This window comes from Lepidochelys olivacea, assembly GCF_965140295.1.
Source record: "Lepidochelys olivacea isolate rLepOli2 genome assembly, chromosome: 10".
Lineage (NCBI taxonomy): Eukaryota > Metazoa > Chordata > Testudines > Cheloniidae > Lepidochelys > Lepidochelys olivacea.
This window is the reverse complement of record NC_140420.1, coordinates 52,475,202-52,493,788: the sequence shown is the minus strand read 5'-3', so window position 1 is coordinate 52,493,788 and position 18,587 is coordinate 52,475,202. Positions and strand designations below refer to the sequence as shown.

General features: G+C 40.5%; 1 protein-coding gene across 2 annotated transcripts in view; it reads left to right on the top strand.

The window, feature by feature from the left end:
- TLN2 (talin 2) overlaps window positions 1-18,587 on the top strand; it is a 349,917-nt gene that overhangs the window by 313,813 nt on the left and 17,517 nt on the right. For both annotated transcript variants that reach the window (XM_084641187.1, XM_084641186.1), the window contains 3 exons: window positions 3,544-3,651; window positions 7,561-7,666; window positions 10,826-10,950. In XM_084641187.1, the coding sequence (XP_084497313.1) occupies window positions 3,544-3,651; window positions 7,561-7,666; window positions 10,826-10,950 (339 nt within the window). The remainder of the gene's footprint in view (window positions 1-3,543; window positions 3,652-7,560; window positions 7,667-10,825; window positions 10,951-18,587) is intronic.

Genomic DNA, 18,587 nt, shown 5'->3' with positions numbered 1-18,587 from the left:
CAAAGATAAAAACAGATTTTGTCTTTATACCATGTGTGTAAAGTAATAACTCTGCATTAACTACTGGGAAATATTGATTTTTTTACTTTCTTACTGGTGACTCTTGTAGCAAAAATAGAAGGATATGAGAACTATCTAGGGCAGAGAGATGGTCATCTTAGTTATACAGTTGCAGTTAAAGATTGCACATCTTCTATCATATGGGGGTATGTCAGTACTTAGAATGTTAGCATTGTACACATACTGCTAACCCATAATGCTAGAAGCACTTGAACAGAGAATGGGGCATGATAGCAAAGAGGAACTGAGTGTGAAGAGGACAGGTACAACTGAAGTATCAAAAACAGGAGAGAAAAGAGGTGAAAGAGCAGAGATGGGCTCGTGGAATGGCAAGCAAGATGCCTGCCTGGATCTTGGGTTCAGTTTGCAGGTGCAAAGCAGAATTCCTTTATCACCTTGGGAAAGTACATATTTCTGTGCTACAGTTCCTCACCTGCACAACAAGGATAATAATGATCCCTTCTCCCATCCATTGTCTTGTTTGTGTAGATTCTTAGCTCTGTGAGACAGAAGATGGATGTGCGAGAGAGATGCCTTGTGGCTGTGGTCTCAATCTCACTTGGGAAATCCTAGACACTTCTGTGATATAAAAATAATTAATAATAATGAAACACAGTGTTGCCAATTGCAGCAGGGAAAATTGACCATAGAAATTCACAGGAGCAATAGAGGATAACTAAATCATTTGACCTGAGGAGAAAAAACAGAGTTGGGATACAGTATTTTTGAAGCTTTGTCCCTTATTGTTTGTCATTACTTTAGCATTCCCCCAGGTGTCTGAGACAATCTTGCTAATCAGAGTTGGGAATGCAAGAGAACATCAAACCATAGGCAGAAGGTTTGGGAAAAATCCTTTAAAAACTAACCTAAGCCACTTCCTCCACTTAAAGCAGAAAGAAATCCGTCCTTCCAGACTATTCTACAAGATGAGCAGTGTGTCTTGGTATAATACAATATGTCACACAGGAAGTAACTAAAACAAATTTCTGAGTTAACAATATTTCACAGATGAGGATATGAATTTATATAATATATATGCATTCTGTCCAAGAGACTTTCTGAGGAAATTCAATTTAATTTATATTGCAGGAAAACATTCTGATGTAAATGAACGAATAGGCTCTTTGTTAGTTTGCTGCTGGTTGAAGAACCTTTTGAATATGTATTCTTGATATAAGAACTAGGGCCTGATTCTGTTCCCAGGGCAGTAAATAGTTTTTTCATGGACTTCAGTGGGAGGCAGAATAGGCCTTAAAGATATTTTGATATGTTCAGTGTTTCTTCCAGAAATATTGTATTGTCTCAGTCAATTGTGTACCCTAAGGTTAATAGGAATACTTGGGCTTATCTTTGGTAGAAGTTTGAAGAAATTCTTGGTATCTAAGGGGTTTTGTAGCATCCGTCACCATAGTATTGAAGTATGTACAAAGTAAATTAAATGTGTGCAGAAACGTCACTGTTGGACTTCAAGGAGTTTCTGGACCTTTCTAAATTTGTTAATTCTCTCCAGTAGAATAATCACCCAGCCTTAAATATGCCAAAAAAAAGCCCCAAAACAAACTCCAAAAAACTACTGTTCTGTTTACAAAGTAGGGAGCCGACGGTGTCTTTAGTGTAGGTTGTAGTGGTTGATGCTCAGCTGCTTTTCAACTAACCAGTAGGGGGAGCCCATTAACCAACTGAGTCTAATGTGACATCATCAGTTATGATGATAAGGAAAGAAAGAACTGATCAAAATGTACAAACAACCAAATTAATTTTAGTCCCAATTGCAAATGCCAGAAGACAAAAAGAAATTGGTAGAGGCATATTAGCAAAAGTGGGCAGGTGAGTTCAATAAAACTGCCCGAAAATAAGCATTTTAAGGCCTATTTTTAAAAATTAATACCAAGTTTAAACATGCTCCCAGTTGTAGTTTCCATTTTAGTAGTGGTGAATCTATGATGCAGGACTACTTCTGAATTTTTTTATTTTGCCCTCTAAATGATTCTACCGGTAGAAGATGCTTTTTTACTGCTTGTCATACATATTTAACCACATGAAATCTAATACTACGTATGACAGGTAGTTGTTGCTTTTAATCTCTATATCAAGCTCATGTCATTAATCAGCCCTTTGCTGCAGTATGTTTAAAAGACAGGCATGTTTCTTTGTAATCTTCCGTTTTCCCGTATACAGAATAATATTGGCCCTCAAAGCACTTTACAAAGAAGATCACCCTCATTATCTCCATTTTACAGAATGGGAAAGTTTTATGCACAGATGTAACCTGCCCAAGGTCACCCAGCAGGCCAGTAGCAGAGCTGAGAATAGACCCTGGATCTCTTAAGCCAGGGGTTCTCAAACTGTGGGTCAGGACCCCGAAGTGAGTCACAACCCTGTTTTAATGGGGTTGCCAGAGCTGGAGTTAAACTTGCCTGGGCCAGTGTTAGACTTGATGGGGCTGAAGCCTGAGCCCCATCGCCCAAGGACAAAGCCCAAGCCCTACCATCCAGGGTTGAAGCTGGAGCCCGAGGGCTAAAGCCTAAAGCTTTAGCCCTGGGTGGCAGAGCTCAGGTTACAGGCCTCCTGCCTGGGGCTGAAGCCCTTGGGCTTAGGCTTTGGCCCCCTGCCTGAGTGGCGGGGCTTAGGCTTCAGTCCCTGCCCCGTGGGGTTGTGTAGTAATTTTAGTGGTCAGAAGGGAGTGGCAGTGCAACGAAGTTTGAGAACCGCTGTCCTAAGCCCAAGTACAGTGATCTATCCACTAGGCTTCACTGTCTCTGATGTGGAGCCATACATTGTGTTCACTTTTGGGGGCTGCACAGAACACTCACATTTTAGATGGAAGGTCTGAAGGTTTGCGAGGGGGCAAGTTTTAAGGGGGATTTAAGGGTTCTAAAATCTGTAACGCTGTATGTATTTGTGGATGGAGAAACTATTGCTCAGACTTCTTTCATTTTCTTTCCTCTTTCTGTGTGTCAGTAGGAATATAGAGACGCCATCTTCCTTCTTATTAGCATCACTGCTTGTACGAAACTGCAGTACACGTCCCCCACAAGCTACTAGCTCAGTCCATTCCCAGAATCTGTTACAGTTACACCTAAAAAAACAACCAACTTGCTGCCTTTCTCCTTTGGACCTTTGCTGAGGCAGCTGTTTTGTTTGGGCTGATGGCAGGATGTGTACCTGATGCTGACCATGTCCAATGAAGAACGTTAAGAAAGAGTGAGCTGTTGCATCCTCAGAGTGAAGAATATGGTAACAGAAGGAAACTTCTTCGTAAATCCATTTTCACAGTTGAGGCTCTGCTGCTTTGGCAGGCCAGTTAAGCTACACCTTTACAACAGTGGTGACTTACTGGCTTGGATGTTGTTTACAAATGATGGGAAATTGCTTTTTTCTGGCCTTTTTATGCCATTTATATCGTCTCCATCCATATGTCTGCTCCTCCCCACAATCTCTGCTTTGTAGTTTTTGAGTGTTAATATTGCTTTGTCTCCTTAGCAAGCTTCCTATCACCCAGACGTGAGTGAAGATGTTAGAGCGAGAGCGCTGCGATTTGGAACAGAATGTACCCTGGGATACTTGGAACTCCTAGAACATGTCCTCCTGGTAAGAAGGAGCCTATAGGCATGTATTGAAGCTTTGCCAAGAACAGATAATCCCACTGAGCCCTTTTCATAATCATTGCCAAGGTTAACTTTTTATTTGCTTGCTGCAAGCTCCTGAACAAATGGTTAACAATTTCTTAAAAAAGAGAGAAGGGAATCTGGAAGTGTTTGCATAGAGTTCTCTTCTGGAGTTTACTTTATCATGAGTCAGTGAAGGCATCACCGCATCTAAAAATGGGCCCCTTTAAAATCATACGTTGGTGTTCTCCAGTGGGTCTCTCTCTTAACCTCATGTAGTAGAACACACACCAATCACCGAAAACACCAATGTTGTGAAAATCACTGGGGGAGCACTACATTCACATGCTTGCCTGATCCTATCCTGAGGTAAGCAAAGGAAATGGCTATCCGAGGCCATCGCCAAGCCCCACCTAAAAGCTCCCCAATTCTATCAGTTTTTTCACTTAAAGTCTTGTGACTAACTTGCTGCACTCTGAAGCCGTGAATACTGAACTTTGTATGCTTTTCAGGAATCTGAACACTTATCTGGTAATATTGTAGCATTGTTTCAACATGGGCATTCCACACACATTGAAGCATGGGGTGTGTAAGAACAAAGGTTTAATAAAATATCCAACTTTCTCAAGTTGACTTGCAGCTGCAGTCATCATGTGCGCTTCCTCTGAGAAGCTACTTTTTAGTGGCTGGTGTGGGACATAGGCCTCCTGGGTAGAAATACATTGCAAGGCAGAGATTTTAGTGTGTCTAGTTAAATTAAATTAATGACTGTGTGCAGGAATACAGATAAAGTAAAAAAAATAGAGGCCCGATTATATTAACACTTGTCCACTAGCAAGGAAGATAATGTAAGAAAAATTAAATTTGTTAAATCTCATTACTGGAACTTGCCCAGCAGGGAATAATTTGCATTTAGAAGTCTTGTGTATTTTTAGTACAGTTGTACTTGGGGAAATTTGTCATGTTTTATCCAGTCTATTGAACATTGCAGTATCTGACTCAACATTATGCATCTTAACAGAACAAAAAGAAAAGGAGTACTTGTGGCACCTTAGAGACAGCTTATGCTCAAATAAATTGGTTAGTCTGTAAGGTGCCACAATTGCTCCTTTTCTTTTTGCGGATACAGACTAACACGGCTGCTACTCTGAAACCTGTCATTTAACAGAGCAAAAGACTAATCAGATTTTGCTTGATCCTACTCCTTCATCTTTTGCCTTTCACTTCTCCCATCTATTCCATTTTCTTAGCAGAGCAGCCTTTCTTACTTCTAGCAGCTTCACTTACAAGGCCTGAGTCCACTGGGGAAATTTACCCAAAAATGCCAACTGACTCGAGCCATGTGTAGACTGGGTTTAGGTTTCAAGCCCATGCACACAAAGCCAAAATTAGTGAGCATAAAGTCTGTGTAGAAATGAAGATGGATAAGATGATGTCACCATTTTAACTGCTTCCAGGAAGCTGGATAGAAATGGCTACTTAAGTTCACAGTGTATTCCTTGTTAAAAAGTTGGTTGCACCCCAGAACTGTAAATAGAATTGTGCTGGATGTTGTTTAGTAGCAAGTACAGAAGGACTGTCATTTTCCAGTGAGGATGGCCAACTTTGCTCTACCCAGGACATTAACCTCTACCTTGGGGCAGTTTCCCCAAAATTCTAACTGGTTGGAGCTGTAGCATAGAATCGGCTTACGCAGCCCGTGCAGGTTTGTTTAATCAAATAATTTCCTTGACACAGGATGATAGTTAGCAAGTTTGGACACGGTTATTCAGAAGGTGATGGCAAGGCAACTTTCAAGCCAGCGAGAGTCCATACACTTCTTAATCTCTCTGTCTGGTTTAGTATGCTGAGCTGGTGCATTAGTTTATGATCTCATAGCAACAGGACTGGTTGGCATCAGACCTTTCAGCTCATTCGTCTTATTGACAGCTGTTGATATGAGTGCTAACAATGTCTTGTTGAGCCTGATGGCTGTGGACAAGATTGCTTGAGTGAGTCTGTTGACATAGAGAGATCAGAGAGCATGATGTTTGGCAGTCAGAGCCCTTGAAAATACCATCCTCTAAAGGTTTACGGTTTAGTGAGCATAATAACCAGGAATCCACATGCCAAAAACTCACTCTGTGCTGGGACTATGAAGTGTAAAGTGCATGTTACTGACTTGAGGGCTCATGTGCAAGCAATACGGCTGTGACATTCTTGTGGATTATCAAATTATCTAGGGGATAAACACTCAATCTTGTAATCAAAAGTGTTGTTAGGTGACCTGTGTGAAGTGATCTGTGTGATCGTACCCCATTTCCCAATGGACATGTGCACATTTGAGTATGAGTCAGTGTCCAGAGAGGCGCACTCAGGAAGAGGGTAAAAGATGGAACTATCCTCTCCTACCTTCAGAAAGCTCCTGTAGATCAGGGTTGAGACGCACTGGCAGATCAGCGTGTGAGACGCTTTTGCTCTATGTCCATTCTGTATCTCTGCTTTGGGTAAATACAGGACTTCAGTCACCAGCACCTGTCACGAGTTCTAAATACACTTACAGAAAGGTAATTGGAAAACCTTAGAGTTTGTGCACTTATACCCACTCATTTAATTGCCACTTTGTTGCCATTGTCAAGGGTAGTACTGATGTTACAGACTGTTTCCGCAGAAGAAAACGTGGTGCTTTGCTGCGGTCATGATCACACTGTATGTGTTTTTGGAAATTTCAGCTGTGTGGGAAGGTTAGCTCTGAAAGGCACAATAGTACTGTCTGCTGGGTTGAAGGAGTCTCAGACAGGGCCCTGATTACAGCCCTCATTGTTCCAAAAGGTATTCATTTTGTTAATATGGCAGCAGATTGCTTGGCTATTGAGGATTCAGGTACTTATATTTACTATGGAAACGGGGCTCTTCAGCCTTCGGCTCTGTGAAACTCAGGGATTCATGTGACTGTTAAAAACCTAGCACCTAGGTTTCTTTAGCATCTTCTGGCACAGTAATGAATGAGGAAATGCGCCATCAATTTCTACATTTGTGTGTCGGTCCTTTTACTGCAGAGCTCACCAGCACTAGAGGAACGATGAGCTTGGAAGGAAAGCCAAATTCTTCTAGAATTATTGAAAACTATATTTGAAATTTCTGATATATTTTGGCACTGAGAGCCAGGGAAGAATTGCTCTGTCAAACTTCACTAGTGCTTGTGAATGACACTAAGTTTTAAAACGACTCCATCTACATGGGGATGCCCAAAATTAAAGCCACATAATTCTTACTGTCTTGGGACCACTCCTCATCTCCCTCAAAAATTAACTTGATTGCAACACCCAAAAGTGTACTAGGCACTCTACAGATGATAAAGAAAACATGGTCTTTGCCCCCAAAGTACTTAAAATCTGTTGACAGATATTTTATTGTGGGGAATAAATCTTAATTTGTAATAAGGATAGTTGGAAGAAACAGTGACAATGCTGGTAGTGTAAAACATATAGTTTTGTACCCTGTTTATCCATGTAGTTTACATTTCTCCCTAAAATGAAAATGCAACACGAAGCACTTGGCTTGCATTTTAATTTGGTTAAATGTTCTTCATTAATAGATTGACATATGAGATCGTGTGTCAAATATTGAGTACTTCCAGAAACAGCTCTGTGGAATACTTTCACAATGATAGGCAGCTTTGCTTTCCTAGCATGGGCTAGATGCCTTACACAATCTCTCAGCCAGTCTGCTTGGGGGTCTTTATTTTAGTTTTGCTTCTGAATTGTGGGCATTTTTCTGTAGACTCAGATTGTTTTTGTTTTTTTTCCCTAGCGTAGCATTAGGACTTCATCTAATTTATTGGGAACTTGCGGTGTGTATGTTCTGTGAAACCTTAGCCTCTAATTCCTAATTAATTTTTATCTTTTTATAGATTCTTCAGAAGCCAACCCCAGAATTGAAGCATCCGTTGGCTGCCTTGTCAAAGCGGATTGCTGGTGCTGTGACAGAGCTTATCCAGACAGCAGAAGCAATGAAAGGTAGGTCTGACAACCCACTTAGTTAATACACAGAGTTGTTCACGTTCCAGAAATGACAAGGGACATTAAATATTTACCTGGATGTTATTTTCATAGTTAGTTTTTGATATTTAAAAACTTCATGATTCCCTTGCCCACCTCCACTTGCTCTAGTACAACTTAATTGCACAAAAATGTTGTTATTGGCTGCTCTCCCCCAGCAATGGATTTGAGATGGGTCACCAGCCTCATTCTCCACAGCAAGAGAACCTGCACAATAGTTTTTAAGTATAGTTTGCACTAGGGCTGTTGATTAATCACAGTTAACTCACGCGATTAACTCAAAAAAAGAATTGATCAAAAAAATTAATCGCGATGAATTGCACTGTTAAACAATAGAATACCAATTGAAATTTATTAAATATTTTGGAAGTTTTTCTACATTTTCAAATATATTGATTTCTATTACAATACAGAATACAAAGTGTACAGTGCCCATTTTATATTATTTTTATTATTAATATTTGCACTGTAAAAATGATAAACAAAAGAAATAGTATCTTTCAATTCACCTCATACAAGTACTGTAGTGCAATCTCTTTATTGCGAAAGTGTAACTTACAAATGCAGATTTGGGGGGGAGTACATAACTGCATTCAAAAAGAAATCAGTGTAAAACTTTAGAGCCTACAGGTCCACTCAGTCCTACTTCTTGTTCAGCCAATCGCTAAGACAGAAAAGTTTGTTTACATTTATGGGAGATACTACTGCCTGCTTCTTATTTACAATGTTACCTGAAAGTGAGAACAGCATTCACTGTGAGACTCTATTCCTGTAACCAAGCTCAGGCTGCTGGGATTAACAAAGGTGTAGAATGCCCAGAATAGTTCCACGGTGCGTGACCCCACCAGTACAGCTCTACAGGTGAAATCTTTGTTTCTCTATGACAGGTAGTCTTCCCCTTTGAGGGTACTAGTGCATAATGGTCAGCCAATCCCATCATGTGGTGTGGCCCTTTAAGGTTTTTAAAATCCAGTGTATATATTGATGTGTACACAAAAAGCCTAGGAGATATTGACAGAAAGGATCTGCTCCCACCCAACCAGTTGGGGATGAGCTGAAAGACAGGGACCAGAATAAATGCTGCCTCCTTCCTTATAGTTGGGCACACACTAGCAGGAGATCACTGAACCCTCTGAGCCTGAGGACTAATTGGGGTGTGGGAAAGGGCCAGTGGAGGCAGAAGCTGGCTAAGGTCCTACAGCTGGCTAAAGTACACCTTGCTCCAGGAGAGCTCGGGACTCCTGGCTGAAGGAGGGAGGTAACAGCTACCTGAATTACCCAACTCCAGGGGGAGGGCTGGACTCCTGCCTCATGACGAGATGGTGACTGATGTATATGCTGCTGCAGAAGGAGGGCTGGGGACTTCTGGCTGAAGGAGGAGGTAATAACCGTCTGACTTGCCCGGCTCCAGGGAAGCAGTTCTGGGACCAGTGTTCCACAAGAGGAACAGGAAACTGAAGAGGAGCCCAGGGAGGGGTGAAAGACCTCTTGTTTACCTTAACTTGGGACTGTTGTGGAAGGTGGTCGTTGTTTTGAGACTTTGAGTACCCCAGAAGGGGATCAGATTTTCAAGTGACCTGACCATGAAGCTAAGCCAGAGAACATCCAGATGGAGGTGATTAACAGGAGGAGGCAAACAAGGGGATGGCCCAGCAGCCACACACACAGCCATACAGGCTGGTGAAGTGATTCTGTGGATGTGGGTTTGACTTGGGGCTGGGCCCCATGATACTCCCATACAGCTACAGCATATGGTCTTCAAAAATCTGTCACAATTTTGTTGTGTCTGATATGTCTTCCACGACATTCTAGCCTCCTCTTTCATATACTTTGTCACAGTCATCTGTAAACCATTGAGAATGAAGCCATCACACAGGTGCATTCAGGAGCCCTAAGAGCAGAGGACAAAATGTAATTGAAGTCCCACAAAATTATCAGTAGAATGGCAACTGGATGAACAGTGCTTTTCCTCCTGCCGGCCTGGAGGCCTGTGGTTCTACCAGTCCTCAAGGGCAGACAAATAGGTCCGTTGCCCTTCTGGGGTCATTGTGTCCCAACTTCAAATCAAGTCAGCTCATTACAAAGTTACATCCAACCTCCAGTGCTGATGCAAACACCTCAGTCCAGACTCCAGAGTGCATCCAACCTAAAGTGTACAGGATGTTCTGGAAGCATTGTTCAATGAGCACATTTACATGACCAGCAAATAGACACATAAATTCTTTAATATTACAGGCAATGTAACATGAAAATCATTTCAGTGCTACTTATTCTTATTTTAGAAAAAGGATATCTAGTAAAACTACATTTGTTTGCTTTTCCTGTCATAAGTTTGGCATATAATTGTCCTGATTTGAGCTGTAATGTAATATCAGTCTCACCAGAGGGTTAAAAATAATTCTCTTCTATGTGAGTTTTCTACACCATTCCCGGTAAGTTGCAGAACTTTGAAGTGAGCTGCCTCTGAGCATTTGTTTTGTGAGGTCTCCAAAAGTGTAAGATCTTTCCTCTCCAAAAAGATGTTCAGCCTTGTATTTGTAGGAGAAACTTGCTTATTGGCCTTATTGGCACTGGGATTAAAACAGCACTGTTCACTCTCGTGTTTTCTGTGGATGGGCGCTAACCGTGTCTCCCTAGCCGCTGTAGATGGGGACTTTACTGAGAACTGTTAGTCAGACCATGACCTCCTGGGTAGTCTAATGCATCCTCTGTGCTCTTTTTGTCACAGTTCTCAAACAGTGCATCTGTCTGCCTTGGTCAAGGAAAGCACACTAGAATCTTTCTGAGTAACAACTATGATTAAAGCTGGTTGGATGATAAATTGTTCAGCACCCAGTGTAGACATGGCCTTTCAAGGAGCAATTTAGAGTTACTTTTCTTACAAGCCACTTCCATAATAGAACGTAATGGCTAAGTGCTCTTTCCATTCTGACTTGTGTTTTGCAGTCACTGGCTTAAATTATAGTATTTTATGCCATTAATGGTATTAAAGTGAGGTCTCCATATACACACACTGTATATTTTGCACATAGTTTTGAGGTGTGACAGGGCATCAGCTTGGTCAAAAGGCACTAACAATGCTATTGAAGTTATTGTCTTCCCCTCTATTAATTTCAGGCACGGAGTGGGTGGATCCAGAGGACCCAACAGTCATTGCTGAGACAGAGCTACTGGGGGCTGCAGCTTCAATTGAAGCTGCAGCAAAGAAGTTAGAGCAGTTGAAACCACGAGCCAAGCCAAAGGTGAGTGTCCATCTTCCATGTTCTTTTTAAAGTTAATGCCGCAGAAATGCAAATAACTGGTATTGTGAGGAGCTGAGTGCTATAGATCAAGGTGATGGTTGGAATAATCAATCCCTACATTGTCCTCAGCTGGTGCCAGTAGAAGCTACACTTTTCAGACAAGCTAGGTGTGACTTACCACAAAGGCACAAGATATTTGGTGGCTCTTTCAAGTGGTGGGCATGCGAGTAATAGATTTGGATATGGAGGGGAAGGAAAGGAAATTCTTAGGAAAAGCTTTTTCAAGTTACAAGATAGTTATTGTTTGTTCATTCACTTTTCTCTGTCCAAAAAATCTTTTCTGATGTGAAAGATCATTCTTGTTCCTCAGTTTCAGAGACTTTTGGGTCCCGCTCACTCAATCTTCTGTGTGTGTGCATTTACTATGGTAGGTTGTGGCCAAAAGATCTTATCAGATCAACACACAGTATTTGACTTGTAGCAAACAGGTGTCTCCTTTTCAACTCTTTGTTTAAAATATAAACTGATTCTTCTGTGCTTATTTTCTCTTAATTCTATAAAAGGGAAATGTATAAATGAAGGTGCCATATGAATGCTTATGTAGTCTCATATTTTTGTGTGTTTCAGATATGTCCATGAGAATATTTTTAAGTAAAATGGAATTAACTGCTTGCACATGGGTCAGAGGAATTATGGGGCAATTATTATAACCTGAAGTAGTTAGTGTACTTGCACAGTTCAGGGAGTGGGGGCATGACACAGAATCACTTCACTCCACAGTGTAGACCCCCTGGCAAGTTTTGAAATAAATCTCCATGAGACATAGAACTGGGCCTCTTTTAATAAAAATAAGGCCTGCCATTAACTTCAGAAAGCAATGCCATGGTCATGTCCTTTTCTCAGCAGCTTCAGAGTTACCCGACTTTGTTCTAAGCAGATGAGGGAGGAGTCTTTCCAAGCAAGCAGGTTCTAAAGGTCATTCAGTGTCAGACCATTGTTGTCAGGGGATTGTGGTATTTTCTGTCATTCAGGAGCATAAGATTAAGACGGTTTTTAATAGCCTCACAAGATGGGCTGTGGTGATGCCCACTGCTTGAGGAATTTTTCTTTCAGTGGGGAGAATGAAGTCCACGAAAGAGCAATGCTTTTTTTTGTTCTATGGGTTTTGTAATTGGTACATTCATTTTTTGTGAAGAAAGAAAGTTGCTTGTAATGAGATTATATAAAGCAGAGGATTGAGACTGGAAAAGTCCTTTAACACCTTTTCTACACAACCACTACACAACAGAATATCTGAGTTGCCCAGTAACCTTAAAACCATTCTCCTACTAACATCTAAACCATTCCAGTGGCCACTGTCATTTAAAAATGAATACAAATTCTACACCTGCTCCTCATTTAACATGTTAATTTGAGCATTCAGTCTGCTGGTGCTTTATTGGGCTCTTTCTTTGTCATTTTGTGGAAAACACATTCATATCTCTGGATTTATATTTCATTTTGCAATAAAACTTTCTTTCCATTGCTCGTAATTCAATTTATCTTTCACAAACATTTACTGTAATGCAAGTGAAAGGTACTGGAATGACCCCACTTTATATTTCAAGCCCTCTGTTTATCCACAGAGCAGAGAACAGCATCAAAGTGTGCTTCCTATCTCTGGCCCATCAATGTGTTTCAACACAGATCAGGAGATACTGCCTGTAGGGGGAAGAATGTTTTCGGTAGCTCACTCTTAGATGTTTCAATCTTAAACTTCTGTATCAACAAGGCATCTCTGTCACTCAAATCTAAATTTGTAATTAGTAATCTCAAATCTAAATTAGTAATTAGACAACAACTGTTCTCTTATACACAGTCCACCAAATACAGAAACATAAAAACTGCTATATTGGATCAGACCAATGGTCCATCTAGCCCAGTATCCTGCGTCTGGCGGTAGCCATTAGCTTCAGAAAAAAGTTGCTGGAGAGCCTGTAATAGGCCCCGGCCTGCAGGGAAAGTTTCTTCCTCACCCCTCTTAATTAGAGGTGGATTTACACTCTGAAGTCTGAGGGTCTGGATCCCTTCCAAAATTCTTGGGGTTTTGTGGGGTTTTTTGCTTGTTTGTTTTAATCCTTATTATTTGATCTCTGTCTATGTTCCAGTTTATTAATATAATAGAAATGAAACAATAAAGCTAACACTTGTTCTAATTTTGTAATTGAGCTGCACTAGTTTTGTTCCATCTCTGTATTTTATTCCATTTCCCTTATCTTTTTGTTGTGCCCCCACCCCATTGCATCTCTGCACCACATACCTCCCATTGCTGTCTTAATAAAATTAAGACGTCTAGAGTGGGGCAGCAACTTTCCACTGCAGGAGGATCATTCCTTTCTCAAAAAGAAAAGGACTTGTGGCACCTTAGAGACTAACAAATTCTGTTAAGGAACTCCTGTCCATGTTTTATTGCACAATGTACGTTCTTTCTGAATTAAACACAACAGCCTGGCTACCGAGCAGATACAGTCTCTCACCGTTCAAAAGCTTAAATGCTCTGACTACTAGTACAACGTCCAGTTGATGTTTTAGAACTTGTCTTGTTTCTGAGATTGTGTATCTAAAGGTATTTTGAGGAAGACCTTCCTTATCTGTTCCTCCTTCAGGTGTAATGCAAACTGTCTTGGATTTTAATTGTGGTGTTCAATGGGGAAAATGGTCTGCTGAGCTGTACAAACTTTTCTGTTCGTTTTATAAAACAGGTTATAGTAGGTGGTATGTCCTTTACAACACAGTTATGGATTTACACTGATTGTGGTGTCTTTTTTGGTGGGTTGAATATCTTCTGCTTTGGGGCCTTATATTGCCTGTTCTAATATAATATGGTCCTTGATCTGTAAAGATACCACCTGGTACAAAATAACTACCCAAAAGAGCAAGTTAAAAAAAGGAAAAGAAAAAGTGGTCTCTGTACTTATTTTATGGAATTAAAAATGACATGTTTCATTAACTCTTACAATGGAAGAAATAGTTATAGGAAAACAATGTTGTGGCTTAGGTACATCACCAGAGACCATTGCTGTATGTGCATTATGTTCCTGTTGGTGCACTCTTCATGCCTCCATGCAGGCTTATGCCTTCAAACACAAGGCAAGGGGTTGCGTCTTTAGCAGTCGATAACAGTTCCCTGCTGTTAGCCTTCAGCAGTGTGTCTTTCCCCCGCCCCCCAAGATGAATCAAACCTGGATGCCTTTTCTGCGGGGCTCTGTGTGATATGTTTGATATATTAGGTTGTTATTTAATCCAACTATATATCAAACATATTCCTATAGTGTCCTGCCCTGTCTCCGGGGGTTTATAAAGTAGTATAAGGCAATATGAAGGAATACTTTAAATCACAAGCAGATTTAGAAGACTTTCCTGCAGACTCTCATTCTAATCTGATTTTTTTAAAAACATATACTATGAAGTGCTCTTTTTAATAGGGTTGTTCTTGGGGAGATGTGTAAGTTGCATAGGTTCATTTATAATGGGCAGCAGCCATGCAAGTACTGAATCTCATAGAAGTTGTCTCTTGTGTTTACCTGGCTGTGTGCAGTAACTTACCCTTGTTGCTGTCTCTTTATTAAATTGAAGCTGAGAGGCACTTCAGAAGAAACGTGGTTTGTCTTTCATGACTGTTGGCAACAAGTTAATGGTGGTTCACTCATTTTTCTACTGATCCTGAACCTATTCATGCTGTCCATTACATTGGAAGGACGTGTAGGAAACTGGTTAAAAGTAAGGAAATACAAAAATATCTGTATCTAACTCCTTAAAAAATAACAGCATGGTATTTTTGTCACTGTTTTGTGACAATGTTTTATCCTAAACCATTTTGTAGTCGGCCCAGTAATTTGTATGTATTTTTTGTGATCTCATGTGGCAGACTCTCTCTCCCTTCACCTACCTGCAGATCACAGAATCATCAAAGCATAGGATGACTCTTATTAGCCTAAGTTTGTGCAAATAGATGTTGACTTCGATTTTTTTAAAACATTATTAAGTCTCGTGAGCTTGGTTTTTAAAGTGACCCAAATTGCCATCTCAAGGGACTAAAGATATAAACAGTGGAATTTTGTGTCACATATGTCAGGAAGTCTGGTTTCATGTTCATGCATTCTGAGAACTGCATAATTTGAGAGCAGTATTGATGAAAATGAACAAAAACAATTTGTGACACAAAAAGATTAGCCAAATGACATTGGACAGTGACTCCTCCTGTAGGACTTGTTGCGCTGCTCAGTCTTGGATTGTATATGTAGTGAAAAGTTTGGACCTCTCATTTTGAGGTATACCCTTCAAACCACACTGCTAAGGTGTAGGTGAAAACAAGTATGGACCTTTTGTTGTGCCCAGCAGGATGTGCAAGCTAGTTGTGCTCCAAGACCAGCATGAGGGGTGGGTAAGCATGCCCACAAGCATGACTAAGCAGTAGTTGTCCTCTGCACTGAGCGGTGTCTCAAGCCCTCTGTGTGTCCACTTTTTACTTGTGTGTCCAGGACAAAAATAATGGGAAGGAATGGACAGAGTGGACCTGTTGAAGAAAATAGCAGAGTAAGATCAGTTCCCCCTCTGGTTATGTGGAGGTGCTGCATAGGACTGGTCAAAAGTTTCCATTGAGAGTGGTTTTCGAAAAACCAAATTTACCCTGGCAAGCATCTGCTTTCCACAGAAAATGTTTGACTTCTAGCTGGAAAACAGAAAACTGGCAAGTATTCAGATAACTGAAAAATTTGCGGTTTAGTTTTTTGAAAAAGTCAAGATTTTCTGCTGAAAACGTGAGTAAAAACCAGAAAATTTGTTTTCGTAGAAACTTTCTGCAGAGGGAAAAACCTGTTTTCCAGGCAGCTCTAGTGCTCAGCTATCCATTCCCATGATAGGTCTTATGCCTGCCCCTAGTATCAGCACCTTAGTAGCTGCACCATAGCTTTCTCAGTGATGCGAGATGTGATTTCCCTGCAATTCTTTTTCAACTAGTCATTTTTACATTGTGTTTATATGTACAACACTGAGCACATCATGCTATGCTGAATGAATCCCATGCGGGTACTTTTCTTCCCCATCTGGGGTTGGTTCTCTGGAAACTTGTAGAATATTTTGAGAAGGTGTTTCATGTTGTAGAGGTATTTCTAATTCAGTAGTTAAGGGCTAATTGAAAAGCTTTCTAGCCCTGATCTAGATATCCATATAGTAAAGCCATGGCAGTGAACATTTTATTAGGCTGTGTGAATAAATAAAATCCATCATAAAAATAGTTGCTGAATTGTTCGCTGATTCAGTAGATAAATTAGAGTTAACTTCCTTACAGCACGGCCATTTAAAGAATAGTGCAGATACTACTATTGATATAAAGAAGTAAAATAGCTCTCAGCTCATGGACGCTTCCACAGGTTTGGATACAGGCTCCATAATTCCAGCTCAAGACAGTATTTTTCTTAAAAATCAGTGAATGAAAACTGTACTGTGACACATCAGAGAGGCAAAAGCAAAAGGTAGATGGAGCTGTGTACTAACCTTCCTTTACTTGGGACTTGAATTCGGATTTCAGCTGTAATCAAGATGGAATTGCTGGTCTTTACTTTCTCTACAGTGGACTTTGGCCCTTGTCCCCAAACCAGGAGATATTTGGGTGAAGTTGGCACTGCATTCTCTGTAGAGGCCCACAACTGGAAAGAGCAGCGTTGCAGTGCAGTGGCAGAAATATGTGCTGCAACTTGTCCACTGTCCGCTTCCATGAAGCTTGGGCGGTTTTTTTGTGTGCTAATAGATTTTCACTTCAAGAGAGCCAAATTTACCTAAGTGTGTTTTCAAAAAATGATACCAACTGAGCTAAATATAGTCCCTCTGGGCTACAAATTGTGCCCTTGTGTTAGTGGTCAAAGTAAGAGATTAACATTTGAGGCCTGTTGCATAAATCATAGGCCACGTTAGTGTTTAGATACTATAGTTGTGGTGGTGTTGCATTACAAACACAGCCAAAAATCCGTCTGCTGAGATGACTTGTTTCATTAACATGGTAATTCCTTATCATAACCCTTTTGTACAGATATACACGTGTGCTGTTCCTAATTAGCAGAGGCAAATATTCTGCATTTAGTAGGCAGCTCTTGTTCTTTTATCTCGTCCTTTAAGGTGCCCTCCAACATTATCATTACACGGCAAAAGTTGATGCTAAATAGTTTTTATTTAGGATGCCATATTTCTTCACCGGTGCCTTGACTTCCATGGATGCTGGACTTTGTGACTTCCTGTTTTATTCACATGGTAGAAGTTATATGAAATGTTGTAGAATCAAGCACCCTATGGCTTGTTTTTTAAACTGTGAGACATGAATTAATGCCCATGAAAGTAACAGGAGAATACAATTGGCTTTTGATTGAGGATTAAACGGGCAGGGGATGTGCATGCTTCTGTATACCAGCTTCCCAAGATATTTCTTATTGTATGTGCAGTGCTCCTGTTACTTCACTTCTGAGCCCCTTGTGGCTCCTAATTCCCCCGGAATATGTCTGGTGGTTTTGTAGTGTCCCACAGAGAACTAGAATGAGAGCACCTCACAAAAGTGACTTTTGTTTGTGATTTTCACCAGTACATCAAATTAGGTCTTTATAGATGAGCTAGAGCATGAAAATCACTGCACTTTGTAGCCCCTTGAGTTAGAAACATTTATAGAAACAAGGGGCTGATATTAAAAATACCTTTTCCTTCTGTAAAGGCAAATTGGGAGAAATGCAGGAATGGCCATATTTTCAGAAAGACTCTGCCCTCATTTAGACCCTTCAATGAAGTGCTCAGTATTTCAAATGGATGCAGCACCCAGGAGCTGGTGGCTGCTGTGCCCATTTGAAAATCTGCCCCCAATTTTGGATGCTGAACACTTTTGAAAATTTGAATAAACTCTCCACATCATGGCTTTCAGCTCTGTGCAGCTTTCAAGTGGGATTTGGCACACGGTAATTAAAATGGTCAACAAATTTTAAATGTTTAGGCACTGCAATTTAGGAATATTTTGGGTTTTTTCATATTCACATATGAATATGTGCTACTTTCTTTGAAGGAAAGATCTCCAGATTAATCCTGAAAGTGCTGTATGGCTGATATCCTCCACCCAAAAACAAACCACCTGAAGGCCACCAAGTATTAAGCTGTTCTGAATGGTGGAGTAAAATGTGATAATAAGGGTAGTGTTCAGTCTTTGGTACCAGAGCTGTATGTGGTGCTTTTCAAACACTTAGGAAGACAGGGTCCCTACAACAAATATTTTTAAATCTCAATTCAATACAACATAAGAGAGGTTCAGCCACAAGAGTGGAGTTGGTGCCACCAGAAATAAGATTCACTGAGGAAGATGTTAACCTTTTGACAGGAGATGTCATTTCTTGTCATTAAAACCAGTGCTAGCGACAGATGCCTTTAGCTGTTATGGCCATTGATCTAATCATACATTACAGACCAAGCTCATGTGGAAAGTTCTGTTTCGTCAGATGTTAACTCACTTTGTTATTTGAATAGTCAAGTCGCATCAGTGTATGTAAAGGACAAGTAATAAACATGTCCATTGTTTCGCTTACTTTCCCACACCCTACTAAGGTACCAAAAATATGAGAAGAATCTGA